At 37.5% G+C, this 18,725-nt stretch overlaps 1 protein-coding gene across 1 annotated transcript; it reads right to left on the reverse strand.

Moving 5' to 3' along the window:
* Window positions 1-7,134: 7,134 nt before the first annotated feature.
* Window positions 7,135-18,422, reverse strand: LOC124521282 (alcohol dehydrogenase 1-like). The gene is made up of 9 exons (XM_047092377.1): window positions 18,387-18,422; window positions 15,463-15,564; window positions 12,949-13,087; window positions 11,411-11,498; window positions 11,049-11,268; window positions 10,609-10,869; window positions 9,370-9,505; window positions 8,431-8,569; window positions 7,135-7,159 (listed from the first exon to the last, which is right to left on the reverse strand). The coding sequence occupies exons 1-9, from the start codon at window positions 18,420-18,422 to the stop codon at window positions 7,135-7,137; spliced, it is 1,146 nt and encodes a 381-aa protein (XP_046948333.1).
* Window positions 18,423-18,725: the final 303 nt, after the last annotated feature.

Raw genomic sequence — 18,725 nt, forward strand, 5'->3', positions numbered from 1 at the left:
TGTTTCTTATCGCATTGTTGAAGTTCTTACTGTGGTTAGCCATTCTTTTGAGTTTGGTGAGCATCTTTTTGACCATTTCTTAGGTACTTTATTAGGTAGATTACCTATCTTTATATAGTTAAGGTCTTTTTCTGAGGTTTGGCCTTGCTCTTTCGTTTGGAAAATATTTCTGTTTTCTCATTATTATTGACTCTCCATATTTCTGTATGAGGTGAAATGGCTACCTTCTCAATGTTGAAGGAGCGGCCTTGTTTTAGTGATGATCCTTCTTGTTCAACCTTGCCTTGGCCCTTTTTCATTTCTCAAACTTTTGTGATTGTCTGAATCACCTGATTTATTCTTGCTATGCCCCCATTGTTAGAAGGTGTTCCAAGTGACCCTGTGTCAGTGTATCAGTGACCCAGGGGAGGAATTTCATTAGCACTAATTTCAGGCTGATTGGAAGCCAGACCCTCAGGCAACACCTTTTAAAGTATGCTAATAAATATAGATCAGTGGAGCTGGAATTTTAATCTCTGTTGGCCTCCAGACCAGAAGGTCCAGAGGTGTTCCCTAGGTGACAGTTGTAAGAATCAGGGTTTTAGATGAGTGTATAAGCTTTTTTCTGGGAAATCTTGTTTAGGTGTAGCAATGCCAAGGAGGTGCATAAGGATGATATTTTCGTGCTTATGTTCCCTGGAGGGCCTCCTTAGCCTTTACATGTATGAGAAACCTTAAGCCTGTCCCTTAAGCTAGAGTACCAGATGAAGTAAATAGGCCTTTCTCACAGGAGTATTGGGGTTGTGTTTCAGTCTGTTGTCTGTACAGTGCCCTAGGGGTGGTAGTCTGCCAAGAACTGTATTTCTGATTGTTACATTTTTGTAGAGCTCTGGAATGCCCTCCCTCTTGGCCACAAAGACCAGGTGATCAAGGAGCATCCCTTGTTTTGATTGTATGTGCCTCTTGGTTTTAGCTAGGCAGGGTGTAGGGGGCAGGGCATGCTCATGGGTTTCAGAAAGGCAGTGGAAAAATGTCTTGACTCCATGTATCTGTGGGCTTCAGCAGTGCAGCAAGAGCATGCCTCATCTTTGTGTACACACAGGCTTTAGGCTGTTTAGAACAATGCTGGACTACTTACGCTTGCCAGCTTTGGTCAGGGGCAGGGGAGTGTCAGAACTGCCCATGCTCAAAGACTTTAGCTAAGTACCAGGAGATTTCCTGCTCCAGCTAGGGAACAGGGGAGCACTGTAACCACTTGTGCCCTCTGGCCTCAGTAAGTGCCATAACTACTCACCCCCTGTCCCAGCAAGGCCATGGAAGTGTACTGTATCCAAGCTTGCTCAACTATGCTAGCAGGTTTTATGGAGAGTGCAACAATAGCATCTGCCAGTGTCTCCAGTTCTGACGAACAGCTCAACTGGCCCCTATTCCTCCAGCTGATGACCCTAGATTAGTAAATTAATCTCCCTCACATATTGTCTAGATATTTTCAATCTGCTGATTTTTTTCTGGATCTTAGGGTAAGCAAGACCATACATGAGCCTTCCAAGAAGGAAATGTCAGTTTCCTATAGCACTTAAGTAACTACTTTCAGCCCTGGTTGGTTTTCCAAGCTAGACATTCTTGGGTCTCATCTCCCTGGGCTGGTACAAATCCCAGTGGCCAAGGTGCCTGATGTAGGGTACCAACCCTTTGCTTCTCTGGGACAAGTGCCTGTCTGGTGATATCCATCCTTATTGTATATCACTGCACCAGGGGTGGGGTTTTTGGAAGACTGTGTCTCTTTGCCTCTTCTCCCCATTGCAGTAAGATCTTTTTATCCTCTGTCGTATAGAGCATTTCATCTAGTTTTCAGTTTTTACATCTTTTTTTAGAGGGTAGTGATCCATTTGTGACTGTAGATTTGGTGTGTTTGTGGAAGGAGATGAGTTTAGGATATCCCTATCATCTTGTATCCTTCTCAAATACTGCCATGTATCCTTCGCTTCTTTTTTTTTTAAATTATAATTTATTGTCAAGTTGGCTTACATGCGACATCCAGTGCTCATCCCAACAAGTGACCTCCTCAATGCCCATCACCCACTTTCTCCCCCTTCCCCACCCCCATCCACCCTCAGTTTGTTCTCTGTATTTAAGAGTTTCTTATGGTTTGCCCCCCTCCCTCTGTTTGTAGCTATTTTTCCTCCGTTCTCTTCCCCCATAGTCTTCTGTTAAGTTTCTCATGATCCACATGAGTGAAAACATATGATATCTGTCTTTCTGTGACTGACTTATTTCACTTAGCATAATACCCTCCAGTTCCATCCACATTGATGCAAATAGCATGATTTTATTCTTTCTCATTGCCAAGTAGTATTCCATTGTATATATAAACTACATCTTTATCCATTCATCAGTTGATGGACATTTAGGCTCTTTCCATAATTTGGCTATTGTTGATAGTGCTGTTGTAAACATTGGAGTACATGGGCCCCTATGCATCAGCACTCCTGTATCCCTTGAGCAAATTATTAGCAGTGCTATTGCTGGGTCATAGGGTAGTTCTATTTTTAATTTTTTGAGGAATATCCACACTGTTTTCTAGAGCGGCTGTACCAGTTTGCATCTCCACCAATAGTGCAAGAGTGTTCCCATTTCTCCACATCCTCACCAGCATCTGTAGTTTCCTGATTTGTTCATTTTAGCCACTCTCACTGGTATGAGGTGGTATCTCAGTGTGGCTTTGATTTATGTTTCCCTGATGATGAATGACGTTGAACATTGTTTCATGTGTCTGTTGGCCATCTGGATGCCTTCTTTGGTAAAGTGCCTATTCATATCTTCTGCCCATTTCTTCACTGGATTATTTGTTTTTCGGGTGTGGAGTTTGGTGAGTTCTTTATAGATTTTGGATACTAGCCCTCTATCTGATATGTCATTTGCAAATATCTTTTCCCATTCCGTTGGTTGCCTTTCAGTGTTGTTGATTGTTTCCTTTCCCACACAGAAGCTCTTTATCTTGATTCATTTTTTTCTTTTATTTCCCTTGCCTTCACAGACATGTCAAGTAAGAAGTTGCTGCAGCTGAGGTCAAAGAGGTGGCTGCCTGCTTTTTCCTCTTGGATTTTGATGGTTTCCTGTCTCACATTTAGGTCTTTCACCCGTTTTGAGTTTCTTCTGTGTAGGGTGTAAGAAAGTGGTCCAGTTTCATTCTTCAGCATGTTGCTGTCCAGTTCTCCCAGCACCATTTGTGAAAGAGACTGTCTTTTTTCCACTGGACATTTTTTCCTGCTTTGTCAAAGATTAGTTGGCCATATATTTGTGGGTCCATTTCTGGATTCTTTATTCTATTTCTCTGATCTATGTGTCTGTTTTTGTGCCAATACCATAGTGCTTGATGATTATAGCTTTGTATGACAGGTTAAAGTATGGGATTGTGATGCCTCCAGCTTTTTCTTTTTCATCTTTACTTCGGCTATTCAGGGCCTTTTGTGGTTCCATACAAATTTTAGGATTGTTTGTTCTAGCTCTGTGAAGAATGTTGGTGCTGTTTTGATTGGGATTGCATTGAATATGTAGGTTGCTTTGGGTAGTATTGACATTTTAACAATATTTGTTCTTCCAGTCCATGAACATGGAATATTTTTCCATTTCCTTGTGTCTTCTTCAATTTTTTTTACAAGCTTTCTATAGTTTTCAGCATATAGATCTTTTACCTCTTTGGCTAGGTTTATTCTTAGATATTTTATGGTTTTTGGTGCAGTTATAAATGGGATCGATCAATTCCCTGATACCTCTTTCTGTAGCTTCTTATTGGTGTATATAAATGCAACCAATTTCTGTACATTGATTTTATAGCCTGCAAATTCACTGAATGCCTGTATCAGCTCTAGCAGTTTTTTGGTGGAGTTGTTCATGTTTTCCATGTAGAGTATCATGTCATCTGTGAAGAGTGGAAGTTTGATTTTTTCTTTGCCAATTTGGATGCCTTTTGTTTTGTTTTGTTGTCTGATTACTGAGGCTAGGACTTCCAACACTATGTTAAACAACAGTGGTGAGAGTAGATATCCCTGTCATTTTCCTGATCTCAGGGGAAAGTTCTCAGTTTTTCCCCCTTGAGGATAATATTAGCTGTGGGCCTTTCATATATGGCTCTTCTGATGTTAAGGTATATTCCTTCCATCCCAACTTTCCTGATGGTTTTAATTAAGAAAGGGTGCTGTATTTTGTCAAATGCTTTTTCTGCATCTATTGATAAGATCATATGGTTCTTATCCTTTCTTCTATTGTGATGTATCACGTTGATTGCTGTGCAAATATTGAACCTGCAGCCCAGGAATGAGTCCCAGTTGATCATGGCGAATAAGTATTTTAATATACTGTTGAATTCGATTTGCTAGTATCTTGTTGAGAATTTTTGCATCCATGTTCATCAGAGATATTGGTCTATAATTCTCCTTTTTAGTGGGGTCTTTGTTTGGTTTGGGAATCAAGGTAATGCTTGCTTCACAGAATGAGTCTGGAAGCTTTCCTTCCATTTCTACTTTTTGGAATAGCTTGAGAAGAATAGGTATTAACTCTGCTTTAAATGTCTGGTAGAATTTCCCTGGAAAGCCATTGGACTCAGGACTCTTATTTGATAACTGATTCAATTTCTTCACCAGAAATGGGTCTGTTCGAATTTTCTGTTTCTTCCCATTTGAGTTTTGGTAGTGTGTGAGTTTCTAGGAATTTGTCCATTTCTTCCAGATTGTCCAGTTTGTTGGCATGTATTTTTTCATAGTGTTCTAGTAATTGTATTTCTGTGTTGTTGGTTTGATCTCTCCTCTTTCATTCGTGATTTTTTTTTTATTTAGGTCCTGAGAAGTCTGGGTAGGGGTTTATCAATTTTGTTTATTCTTTCAAAAAACCAGCTCTTAGATTCATTTATCTGTTCTACTGGATTTTTTGTTTGTTTGTTTTATTTTGTTCTTGTTTTCATTTTTTTATTCTATATTCTTTATTTCTATTCTAATTTTTATTATTTTTCTTCTGATTTGGGCTTTCTTTGGTGCTGCCTTTCTAGCTCCTTTAGGTGTAATGTTAGGTTGTGTATTTGGGACCTTTCTTGCATCTTGGGATAGGACTGAATTGCAGTGTATTTTCCTCTTAGGACTACCTTTGCTGCATCCCAACGAGTTTAGACTGTCATATTTTCATTTTCATTTACTTCCATATATTTTTAAAGTTCTTCTTTAATTTCCTGGTTGAGCCATTCATTCTTTAGTATGATGTTCTTTATCCTCCATGTATTTGTGGGCTTTCTAAAATTTTTTTTTTGTGGTTGATTTCATGTTTTATAGCATTGTGATCTGAAAATATGCATGGTATGATCTCAATCTTGTTGAGGGCTGTTTTGTGACACAGTGTGTGTTCTGTTTTGAGAGTGTTCCATATGTGCTTGAGAAGAATATGTTCTTCTGCTTGAGGATGAAATGTTCTGGATATATCTGTTAGTCCATCTGGTCCAGTGTGTCATCTGAGCCATTGTTCCTTATTGATTTTCTGCCTAGATGACCTGTCCATTTCTGTAAGTGGAGTATTAAAGTCCCCTATAATTAATATTATTATCTATATATTTGTTTATGTGTGTGATTAATTGATTTATATATTTGGGTGCTCTCATGTTGGGAGCATTAACATTTACAATTGTTAGCTCTTCTTGATGGATAGACCCCTCAATTATGATATAATGCCCTTCTTCATCTCTTGTTGCAGTCTGTGTTTTGAAATCTAGTTTACCTGACATAAGTATGACTACTCCAGTTTTCTTTTGATGTCCATTAGCATGATAGATGGTTCTCCGTCCCCTCACTTTCAATCAGGTGTCCTCGGGTCTAAAAATGAGTCTCTTATAGGCAGCATACAGATGGATCTTGTTTTTTGTTATTCATTCTGATACCCTATGTCTTTTGATTGGGGCATTTAGTCCATTTACATTCAGGGTGATTATTTAAAGATATAGATTTAGTGCCATTGTGTTATATGTAGGTTTTGTGTTTATGGTGATGTCTCTACCCAGGACAGTTTAATGATAGTTATTTTTAGGGATTAAATTTGCTTAGATAATTTTAGTCTTGAACTTCAGTGTTGAGTTAAATTTATATTCAGTCATATCAATCTCTATGTTAAACACATGATCTCCAGTCTTAAAAATCATCCAACAACATTGTTCTTATTTTCCCTGTTTTACAGTGTGGCAGTGGATACTGAGAGAGAGAAGAGCTTATTGAGAAAGTGACAGAACTAGACTTTCAGGATCATGTTTAACATAATCACCTTTAAAAAATATTTTTCTTTCTTTTCTTTTCTTTTCTTTTTTTTTTTTTTTAATTCTTGGACCTTTCCCCATTATGTCAACTGGATATTCTGGACTCAGATATCGGGAAGGGATATTGAATTAAAGCAATTCTAAGAGGAATTTTCCTGTCAGCTTTTGTGTTTCAAAAGCTGAAGGATTAAGGAGAATAGAAATGATTATACTGGCTCAAAGACTTGAAGAGGGAGTTTGGAGCTTGTAGATATGGAAGAATTCTTCTGAGAGGGTCCTATACCTACTACCTAGGGGTGGAATTGGCAAGATTTCCCAAATGCATTTTTGTGTTTGAAAGCAGTGAACCGTGGCTCAACATTTCATAGGTAGAGGGATAGAATGGTCTAAAGACCTTAGCATAGAAAATGGCTTACTGTGTCCTGAGATAGCCTTCCAAAGATTTATGATACCCCAGCATGTTGAGGAAGAAGCAAAATCATGCAAACCCTGGTGTGGCATGAAAGATACAGAGAAATCTGTGTATTATGGAGGTACTCTGAGAATGGCAACAAGGGATAAGTCAGTGACACCTTTCATGGACTGGTGACAGAGATCAATTGGGTTGATGGACATATCAACAATGTCATCACTAAATCCCATCATTTCTCTTTTTAAAGTCACAGAACAAATTATGTAATATCTGTTCTCTGAGCAGTTATTTTATTACAGCTGTGTTCAAGATGCACATATTTCATTTTTCACAATTACACTGCATTTCCATCTCTAGTACAGCTCTTTCCACTGTACTGGAATGATCAGAGAGGTGATACAGGAAAGGAATGATATCCCCAAGGATGCCCTTTCACCTTTTATCATCTGGGATCTCAGAACAGCAGAATACAGCGGATGCTGAAACATAAAAGTGTAATAGTAAAGTGATTGAATTGCTTAAGAAACAGTGATTTCAGCAAAGCAATTATGCACTGTATTATGTGACGTTGCATTGCCTACATTTTCCTTCGTACCCCCTCCCAATTCCACCTTCATCCTAGTTCACCTATATGAAATATCACTTGATCCTCTGATTGGGATCATTGTTAATATCACCACTTGGATATGGTGAAAGCAGGATCAACATCAGTATCCAACATCAGAAAGGAAGGCCTCAGCTTTGAGGACTGTTTCTCAGGCTGTGTGATCACAAAGACATCCAAACCCTCTGCTATGGCTTCTGATCAGCTTTTGTCAGCCCCAGAATCTAGCACTGTGTCTTCTTAGGAAAAAATAATAATTTTTTTGGGGGGGGTGTTCCTTTTACAGCATGTATACTGTCTGCTAGATCCCCTCTCTGCATTCTCCATAATCTGTGCATAAAATTTCAGATGAGGTTTCTTGATTCTTTATTTCTGATTCAGATTGGCTGACATGCTAGGTCAAAACCAAGAAGGTGGTATAGCAGGGTAAAACTTAAAGACCTAGATTAAAAAAAAATTTTTTTAAATCACTTACCAATCAGAGAATGTAGGTAGAATTGGGGGAGAGAATTTGAAAGGGAGATGTGCTTAGAATCAGAATGAGAAAATCAAAGCATTCATCACAGGAGTAATTCCTCCTTTACTTATTGTTGCTTATTCTCTAATGGCATCTCTAGCACTTAGGACAGTCCTGGCAAACACTGCACCATCACAAAATAAACATTGAATGAATAAATGAACACACTGAGTGAACACTCCATCCCCGAAGGTTTGCTAGCTGAAACAGAGTGACCATTTGTCAGAAATGATGCAGAAGGATTTGTGCCCTAGGTGGAATCTAAACCTCTGCCTCTAAGATTCCTTGCAAAATTGTATGACTTCAGTAATGTCAACTCATTCATTCTAGATCATTTCTCTAACCAGAAAAGTAATACATAATTGGCCAATGTAGTGTCAAGTGCTTCTTAGTATTATATGGAATCCTTGAACATTTTTAAAAAATAGGCTGATGTGGAAATTTCCCAAAGAGGGGCTTATAGGTAAAACTTTTTCTAATCCTGGTAATAGTAAGAAATAAGGTAGAGAGTGCGAAAGATATTGAAGATCCAAGTGGCCATCTCTTTCTCACAAAACCACTTGGAAATGTTTGAAGAGTCATTTCTCTGTGAATTCAGGGTAGTGGAGATCATCAAATAAAGCACTCACGTTTTTCCAGCATGGTACAACTCGAAAGCTTTGTGGAGTTGGTCAAAAGGCAACTGATGGGTTATTAAGGGATCTATATTAATTTTATTTTGCAGGTAATCAGTCACTAGTTGGGGAATACAGTCTCTGGTTTTATAATCTGCAAAACAAAAAAAAGGCTATTGTGATAAGATTTGAGAAATGCCAAACCAACCAAAAGGCAACAAGTGTAAACTTGTGATGGAGATTTTCTTCTGAAAATCTGACATTGAACATGAAAGATAAATCATTTATACATCAGAAGCTATTGACTGCTGTTACTAAGTGTGGCTGCTACAGACAGTTCTGTTACCTAGAATTCCTTTAGAGAAAAATTGGGTCAGTATTCACGTGTTACTGGGTTGAAAAATGGTCTTTTTAAACTAGCAGTTTATAGCCCACCTCCTGGGCTTACCTTTACCCAAAATTTCCTCTTCTGTGTATTCATACACACATAGAGATGGCATTGGGAACTACGTGCAGATGGGAATGTTAATTGACTGAAGCTGTTGGTCAATAATGCTCAGAAATAAGGGCTCCTCTGGGAGGATAAAAGCTGGTACCAAAACTCCAGGTTGGTGCATATAATTATCCAAAAGATTTGCAGCTAAAGTAGCAGAATAAACTTTGAACTCACCAGCATTTGGAACTGAAGTTGACTGAATTGTTTGAAACACTGGCAAAACCCAAAAACTATTTTGTAGGAGATAAAATTTGTATTTGAACTTAAAAAAACCTATTTAATTAAATTAACTGAAGTTGATTTGCAAAGCTCTCCAACTTATTGGAGAAGTCTTTGAAGACCTCTACCATTATAGCTCTGTTTCCCCAAGAGGAGGAATTTTGTATGTTTCTACAAAGTCAAAAGGGATTTCATGAGAGCAACCAACTAGAGAGCAACCCTTCTGTTTGTTGACCTACCTCCTAAACACACACCCTTCAGTGTCCGTCCAGAGATAATATCTGGTGCGTTCAGGGAAAGCTGTGAATTTGATGAAGCCACCCCAACTATCAGACAGACACCATAGCTCCGGTGGCAGGAATCCCAAGCAGCAATCTGATAACAACAATAATGACCGTAAGTGCCTTCCCACACAAGTAACAACTACCACCAGAGGTCGAGGGATTGTGTTCCTAGATCTCGAACCTCTTCCTGGCCAGATGCTATCTCAACCTCACCTTCAACACTGCTAGTGATGGGATTTCATTACAGAACCAGTAGAGTTTAGTGAGAAAGACTGTGCTAGCTGTGTGACCTTAGGTAAGTTACTTAACCTCCATATGCCTCAGTTTCTTCATTTGTAAAAGGAAGACTAATACTGCCTACTTCATAGAATTGTTATGAAGATTAAATAATTTACCATTCTTAAGACATTTAGAACACTATCTGATATATAGTGAGGACCATATATTTATTAAATAAAATTACTCACTGCCTTTGCCAGACCTTCTCACTTGCCATGGTTCTCTAACTCATTTCTATTAAAATAAAACATATACATACATGGGTGTGTGAAGCTTTATTTATTTATTTTTAATTCAGTTTTGCAGGGATGTACAGTGTACTTTTTCATATCTTATATATTTGTTTTACTTCCTTTTCTGGCTCATTGTCCTGTTGTCTTCCTCCTTTTCTCCATTTTGCCTTATTTTCTCTTTTACCTATGTTACTACCTTTACTTCCTTTATTTGTCTATCAAGTATGTTAGGTACACAATAAAACATATTAAATGTCTATATATTCTCTCCTCTGAACTGTAAGATCCAAGAGTGTAGTGCCTATTTTGTCCACCCTTATATCCCTAGGACTTCTGATACAGCACCCATAATTATCTTGTGAGTTAAATAATGTTTATACTTAAATATAAGAGTATATCTGAAGACCTAGGAATAAAGAAAAGGGAATACTGGTATTATGGCCTTTTGAATGTTTAAATTTTGTGTATTATAATGACATATCTTTAAGTATATATTGCTTTTATTTTTAAAATAGATATTTTAGAGTGAATTTATATTCCATTTTTACATTTGGGGTCCACAGGTCCAAAATGTATGTTCGGGAGAGTTTATACCCATCTATGTGAGGATATTTAGCATGTATTTCTCACTCCCGCCCCACCCTCTTTAAGCATCTATGCACTGTGCCCTAAGCCCACCTACCATCGTATCACTGAGTCCAATGGCTTCAAAGGCAAAGTCAACACCAACTCTTGTCATTTCCATGACCACCTGCTGGACAGGTTTCTTGAGGTTACGAGGGTTGAGACAATCAGTGACCCCTAATGCTCTTGCCCGGGGAAACTTCTCCTCATTGATGTCAACCCCAATGATCCTAGAAGCACCAGATGCTTTACAGCCCATGACAATGGCTGAACCAACTCCACCAAGTCCAAAGACCACGCACGTGGAACCGCGAGTGACCTACAAATTCACAAGGCATGTTTGTATTAGAAATCAACCCTGGACACATAGGTAATTAGGAAAGCAAACAAACAAAAACAACCGTTGAAACCTTTGGAACTGTATACAACTATTGAACATTTTGATGTTTTCCAGGCAAATCACTATGACACTCATTAACACATGGGTAACTTCCTCACCTTGGCCGAATTTACAGCAGCCCCATAACCTGTAGACACCTCGCAGCTTATGATACTAACTTTATCCATAGGAGCAGCAGCATCAATTTTTGCCACTGCAATCTCAGGTACAACCGTATATTCAGTGAATGTGCTTGCACGGAAAGAGTGATAAATCTTTTTTCCTTTGCAGGTAAATCTGCTGGTCTTGTCCAGCATTAATCCAGAAGAAGGTAGAACACTGTTCCGCGGTGACAGACACAGTTACAGGTGGCGGCACCGACACGTGGAATTATAAAGACAGAAGAGAGCACGTTTAGTTACAGGTCAGTGCTTATACAATATCAGCAATTTAATAATAGAGTAAGGGGTAAATTACTAACTCTTGCTTCTCACAGAAGTTTCCCTTGGGATGCAAACAGGAACTGCATTCTCTACACTGTGGTATAGTGAGTGTGAGGACTTTATCTCCTATATATAGAGAAATAATAATATGAGTATTAGTTTAAAATATTACTGGATCAAAAATACAATAGTATGTTTATAAAAATTTCATTGGATGGCTTGAAAACTTGCTGTGGGCAGATTATGGTAGCCAGCATAACATTGCCTATTGCTGTTTTCTTTTTAAGTTTTCATTTAAATTCCAGTTAGTTAACATATGGTGTAACATTAGTTTCTCTTGTAAGTTTAGATAAGGCACATCTTAACTTCACTGGCCCTTAAAAATTCCAAAGGTAGTGGATCTCAAATTCAGGAGAACTTTTGCTCTCTTGTCCTTTCTCCTCCAACTCTTTCTCCTCCAACCCCTCATTGTTTTACACAAAACTTTCACTGGAATTTTTTTTTTTTTAAGCTAAAGAGGAGTTAGAACATATATCTCTTCTGTTTGCATTATGTTCTTGGAGATAGACCATGCCTTTTTACTTTTGTTGCCTTTCTGTGCCTAGTGTCAGATTCAATGTAGGTATCTCATAATTGTTTGCCAAATGAATTCCCTGGTAAGAGCTTCACAAATATCCTGACCATGGCCTTTATTAAATCTCTTTGTGTGCCTGGTTCCAAGTTGTGAGGTTCTATAGTATCTTAATCTGTGTGATTGCTCTTCTTCACTCTAATCATTTCAGACAGGCTAAGAATAGCTATGTCCAGATCTTTTTTGGTAGTCTGGGGAAGAACATATACTTGCTTTCTTTGATTCTTTGAAATATCATCATCATCCTGTCAATGAAAATTCAAGTTTGATATTCCAGTTGATTAGAACATTCATCTGTCAAACATTCTAATGCATTCTAACCATGAGACAGGCACTGTGGTAAACATGTGGGGGATACAGTATGTAAGGAGCAGTCTCAATAGTTTTCAGTCTATTTAGAAGTACACTGGTCCTATCTCAACTCTCATTTAGTTATGGATATATTCTTGGCTCAGCTACTGCCCCTCTGAATTGCTAGAGAAAACAGCAGAGAAACCATGTGACTCTTGGAATGACTGAATACATTTAATATAATGATATGTGATTAGTTAGAAGAGTCTAGAGGTAAACCAGTTTTTTTTCTCCTGTAAGTATGTGAATGCATTTTATTTGTTTGTTTATTTATTTATTTATTAAAAAAATTTATTTTAATGTTTTTTATTTATTTTTGAAGGAGAGACAGAGCATGAGCGGGGGAGGAACAGAGAGAGAGGGAGACATAGAATTTGAGACAATCAGTGACCCCTAACGCTCTGAGCTGTCAGCACAGAGCCGGATGCGGGGCTTGAACTCACGAACTGTGAGATCATAATCTGAGCTGAAGTCGGATGTTTAACCGACTGAGCCACCCAGGCACCCCAGTGAATGCATTTTAAGTTCCTTCTCTGTGCAGCGGAGCTCTTTGGGAGGCTGTTTGTGGGAAGGTTTCATTACCCCACTTCCTACCTGGTTTCACTGAGCTCACTCCTTCGCCAATACTCTCTACAATCCCAGCTCCTTCATGGCCTGGGATAAAAGGAAAGTTTACGGAGAGTAATCCTTTTACTGCATGATCATCAGTACCACAGATCCCTGTAGATATCATCTGCATAAGAATTAAATAGCCAAGAATCAGTTGGTTTGGAATTTTCCTTTATCTTTTTCTTTTAATCTGAGACTGATTATTAAAAAAATTTCTTTACTTGAACTGTGTCATTTGATCCCTATTACAATGCTCAGAGGAATACAGGGTGGATTGTATCATTCCCAATTTAGAGGTGAGGAAAGGGAGATTCAGAGACTTAGAATGACTTGTCCAAAGTTACGTGGCACATGTTAAGACCTGGAAATAAACTTAGATTTTTTCGAAATCTACTTTGTACATTTATGTCATCAAATAGTTTTGAAATATGATGGACAATCACATACAATGAAGGACTTTTTGCCACATTATCAATAACACCATGATTGAGAAACAAAGAATTTTAGGCCCATACTGTTGAATGTTTTTCCAATGCTCTGGGAAAATCTGTTTTTAACATTTCAAATTTATACATTGAGAACATTCTTTAAATTAATAATGTAACAATGAATTTAAGTTAAAATTAACCATTGCAAAATTTAGTTGACGTTGTGAAGTTTTAAAACTTTCTTAGTTAATGGCCTGAGTTTTCTTATCTGTCAATAGACCTGACCCAATGACATTGGTCATAAAAATGAAACATTTCATGTACCGTAGCCCCTAAGTTACTGCTGTGCCTGGGTTGCAGCCAGAAAAGCCTATGCCTGAGCATATTGACTAGTTCTCCAGTGTGTGTAGTGAGAGTGGCAGCATTTATAGCTGGAACACTGGGAACAACTGTGGTATATGATCCTGGCAAATGAAGGATCCTGGTGAAGAGAAAGTGCTCATGAGAAATATGCTATGGTTTTGGTTCCCACAGTGCTAAAATGGCTTCAAGATGCTGTCAAAGGCTAGAAGTGTTGTTTTAGGTATGCAGCAGGCTGGAATCTCCTTATTACTTTGGTTCTACATATCAAATAAGAGTATGCAGTTATTTTGGGGAAGTTTCCCATGGCATAAGCTGGAGGTGGAATTGACTGTTCTTATGAACAGACCCAGTCCTTAACCTTGATTTGTTCAGGGTTTAGTGTGATGTTGCTGAGTTTCTTGCTATGCAGCTTCTACCTTGGTAGCCTATTGTGGATTTATTATTTAGGGTGTAGCCTTTGTAGTTAAGGAGCCTATCAATGTAAGAACAGAGAATATTGACTAATTAACTAGTAAACATTTCAGCAGATGGTGACCCAGTACACAATAAGGACTAATTAAATGCTGTTTGGATGGATGATAAATAGAAAAATACAGCTTCTGAACAGCAGTCAGTTACCAAACTTCTTTCTTTGTGTACATTCTTATCAATTTTCATTTTGTTCTTTACCATGTCTCATTGGTGAAATAAAATCTTGAGTGTAATACTAGATATGGACTTGATAATTTATTCAGTGTTCCCAAATTCTCCTGTTTTGTCTTTCACTGCCTGTCTGTCTTTTTATACTTCCCTCCATCACCTTTTCCTTTTGGCATCTTTCCAATTCCCTTTATTCCTTGTCTCTGTTACTCCTGTAGCCATCCTCCTACACCTTCGACTTTGATTAGATATAGTATGACTAGATGCATATGGCATCCAGTATTTGTCTTATTTATTAAGTCAAGTGTTCAATTTCCTGATCTCAAATTAGAAGATAGGTGAATATTAATGTTTAATTAGGAGTAATAATACTCCTAATCTTGGGTATTTAATGGTTTTATAAAATTTGGGATGTATTGATCAAAAGTTTGATTTGAGAGTGGCACGAAGCTGTTGACAGGTCATTGTTTTCCCATTCCTGGTCCAAGCTCTGTTCAATAATTGTTAACTCTTCCAAGTCACTTTGAAGACTATCATGGAGTCCTAGCTGCTCATTCCTAGAAATTGAAATTTACCACACAGTGAACTTTTTCAGACATTTTCTGAGGTTATCATGTGTGAGCTCCAAACAATAGAGATGGAACATTAGTCTGTTAGTCATTGCATATTCATTTGTTGATATCAATTTTGTATCATTGAAGTAGGGGGAAATGCAGGTCTTGTCGCCTTTCCCTCAATGAAAAGAAGTTAGTACTTAAAACACCTTCTAGGTCACATTGTGAAGTATATAGACCTATGATGTTATGTAATTTAAGTAAAAATTTCAATACTTAAAAAGTAATTATGGTAGATGAGTAAATTACCAGTATTTTACAAATATTAAGAATATATTAAACATTCATTACCTCTATTCATTTATCTTAGTTTAAAAAATTCATTTTACTAAGAGAAGTGGACAGACCCCAAATGCAAATGTTATATGTATTACATATAAAATATGTTTCACTTCATGAAACAGGATTTCCTTACATTTACCTACAAAGGTAAAAGTTAAAAGACTTAAATTTACCTTAATACGAACTTCCCGAGCCTTTGGTGGATCGACTTGTACTTCCTCAATTGCAAGAGTAGAACCTGTTTTCCAGGCAATGGCTGCCCGGCATGTGATTGTCTGTTGACACCAGGACAACAAAACTTTTGTGAAAAAAATTAATTTTTATTCTGATCATACAAACGACACTTATTTGTTATAATTAGTAAAGTACAAAAATCATAAATAAAAGATCACTGCAATTTTAGATGCAACCTACTGAAATTTTAGCATATTTCCTTCTAGTCTCTTAAAACAATTTTGATACAGTAGAGATCATGTCTACAGTTTTGTATTCTGCTTTTTTGCTAGTGACAGCCACCATGTAATGACCATTTGTCATTTACTTGTAAGTAGGCATTTTCTCATCACTTCAAATGCTTTGTAATCAGAATTTTAACTATTTTTTTTAGTAATCACTACACCCAGCGTGAGACTGAAACCCATGACCCCAAGATCAAAAGTCATGTGCTTTTCTGACTGAGCCACCCAGGCACCCCTGTAATCAGAATTTTAAATGGCCACTTTTGGGGCACCCGGGTGGCTCAGTTGGTTAAGTGTCTGACTCTTGATTTCAGGTCAGGTCTTGATCTCACAGTTCATGGGTTTGAGCCCCACGTGGGGCTCGGGGCTGACAGGGCAGAGCCTGCTTGGGATTCTCTCTCTCTCCCTCTCTCTACATCTCCCCTGCTTGTTTGCTCTCTCTCTCAAAATAAAGAAATAAACATTAAAAATAAATAAATAAATGGCTACTTTGTATTTCATCATTCGAATGTTCCAGTTTGCTTAGTAACCACTTACAAATGTAATCATTTCCATTGTTTTGACTGTTCTAAAGTCTAATGTGATAAACAGTTTTGTTCATAATTTTGACTTGCCTGGTTTCCTTAAGTAACAATTATTTTGGAAAAGATAGAGACATTGCTAAGGCTGAATTGATTTCCAAATCTCTTAGTAGAAATGTTTAATAATTTGGCACAATTCCTAGAAGTAAAAGAATATCTATATCATCATTTATCCCACCCTCATTAGCACTGACCATAGTCATTGAAACCAAAATATCTAATAGACACAAAAAATCAATCTCTTTTACTAGTATTTTTTGAATGCTAATAATATTGAATATTTTCCATGTTTATATTAGTCATATATACTTTCCTGTTTCGTGGAGTATTTGGTCATTGAGTTAATGTATGTATCTACTCGCATCTTGGTGTTTTTCTCATTAATCATTTGACCTCTTTACATATTAAAGGAATAAGTTATTGCCTGTCAGCTTGCTGTACATGATTTTCCCTGATTGATATTTGAACCTTAATTTTTGTGCATTTACGTGCATGTGTGCGCACATACACACATTAAAAAATTTTGGTTAGAAGCTTCTTTTCCTTTGTTATTTATCCCATTTTTATGCCTTGGAAATTCTCTCTGTATAGAGACCAAATAAATATTTCTTCTCATTCTAGATTTTTATAGTTTGACTTCTAAGTGTTTAATTCTTTTTTTTTTTTTCAACGTTTATTTATTTATTTTTTTTGGGGGGACAGAGAGAGACAGAGCATGAACGGGGGAGGGGCAGAGAGAGAGGGAGACACAGAATCGGAAACAGGCTCCAGGCTCCGAGCCATCAGCCCAGAGCCTGACGCGGGGCTCGAACTCCGGGACCGCGAGATGTGACCTGGCTGAAGTCGGACGCTTAACCGACTGTACCACCCAGTCGCCCCCTAAGTGTTTAATTCTTAAATCCAACTTAAAATCATTTTTTTGTGCGATGTGCAGTTAGAGAATCTAAATGAATTGTCCTAACATGAACTCTTGATTATTTCTTTCATTTATGCTTAATTAGCCCCTTTACTATATACGTAGAAGTTCTCACATTTACAGGTTTCTCTTTGGAAGCCATTTCTCTTGTTCCATATATCATCCTGACAGTTCTTGCAGCAGTACCGCAATGATCAAATACTTTACTTTTGATAGAGCTTAATATCTGGTGGCCCTAGTACGCTTTATGATTTTATGTATGTTCCATTTGCAATTTTTCTGCGCTAGTAATTGTAAGATATACTGAACTGACTGACTCTGTTATGCCTCCAAGAAATTTAGATAGAGGAGATAATATACGTATTCTATTACAAAGAAAAGGGACAAATGCCACAAGAGAAGTTCAAATAAAATCATATAGAAAAACACTACTTCTTTCTCAAGATGAAATAATTCTGCTTTCACCTACCAAACTCCAGTAAAAGTGTATACTTTATGAAAAGTGCTTTCCTAATTTCAAAATGGTACACACTCAAGGCAAAAAACTTGGAAAGCTCAGACACGTAAAGGGGGGCAGAAAATGGCAAATCTGGCACTCAGCTATTACTGTTTGTAACATTTTATGTTAAGTCTTTCCAATTGATATGCTATGTGTGTTTGTGTAATCATACTAAGAAAACTATTTTACAGTCTGTTCTTGCACTTTGCTTTATAAGTATTTTCCAGGTAATTTAAAATAATCACTTAGGACTTTATTGACTAATATATCAGAATTTATTTAATCGGTTTCCTAGTATTTGACATATCTTGTTTCCAGTGTTGTCCTCTTAAAAACAATGCCATGATTAACCTATTTATAAAAACAACATAAGTATTTCCTTGGAATAAATTTCCGGGTCAAATGATAGACACTTTTTTAAGCATTTGATACAATATTGTCAAACTATCACCCAGGAGGTTCCGAAAAAGTTATTCTCCCATCAGTGATGCTTGAGTTTCCACAAGTGGGAAAACATTAGGTATTGTCGTTAAAAATCCTTGCTAATCTGATTGGAGAAAATGGTTTCTTAACTTAGTTTCAGTGTATACTTTTTAGATAACTAATGGAAATGATATAAATGTATTTTAAAGGTAGCACTTACTTTGCCTGAAGTGTCCATGATGAATTTTCTTTCCATGGCACCCTACAGGTCTACCCAAGAGAACTGCACTTCTTTGACTCTGCTCCTGGGCAAACTAGACAGAGCAGTTATAGTGTTTGCACACCGGAAGTTATTAAACATAATTACATGATCACACATCAGCAAAGGGAAAACCAGACAAGCAAAGTGGTTGGCAAATATGGGAAGGTGAAAGACAGAAAGGGGTGTGGGAGAATGATTAGGGAGGAAGGAGGTCGAAAACAAGAATGCTGAATGAGGAGAGCTTGAAGGGTAGGGATGCATCTGAAGACAGTGTAGGGATTATTTAAAAAAGTGAAT

The sequence above is a fragment of the Lynx rufus genome, unplaced genomic scaffold (assembly GCF_022079265.1).
Source record: "Lynx rufus isolate CCGP_SWC_20201006 ecotype Redwood Valley unplaced genomic scaffold, mLynRuf1.p SCAF_3, whole genome shotgun sequence".
Taxonomy (NCBI): domain Eukaryota; kingdom Metazoa; phylum Chordata; class Mammalia; order Carnivora; family Felidae; genus Lynx; species Lynx rufus.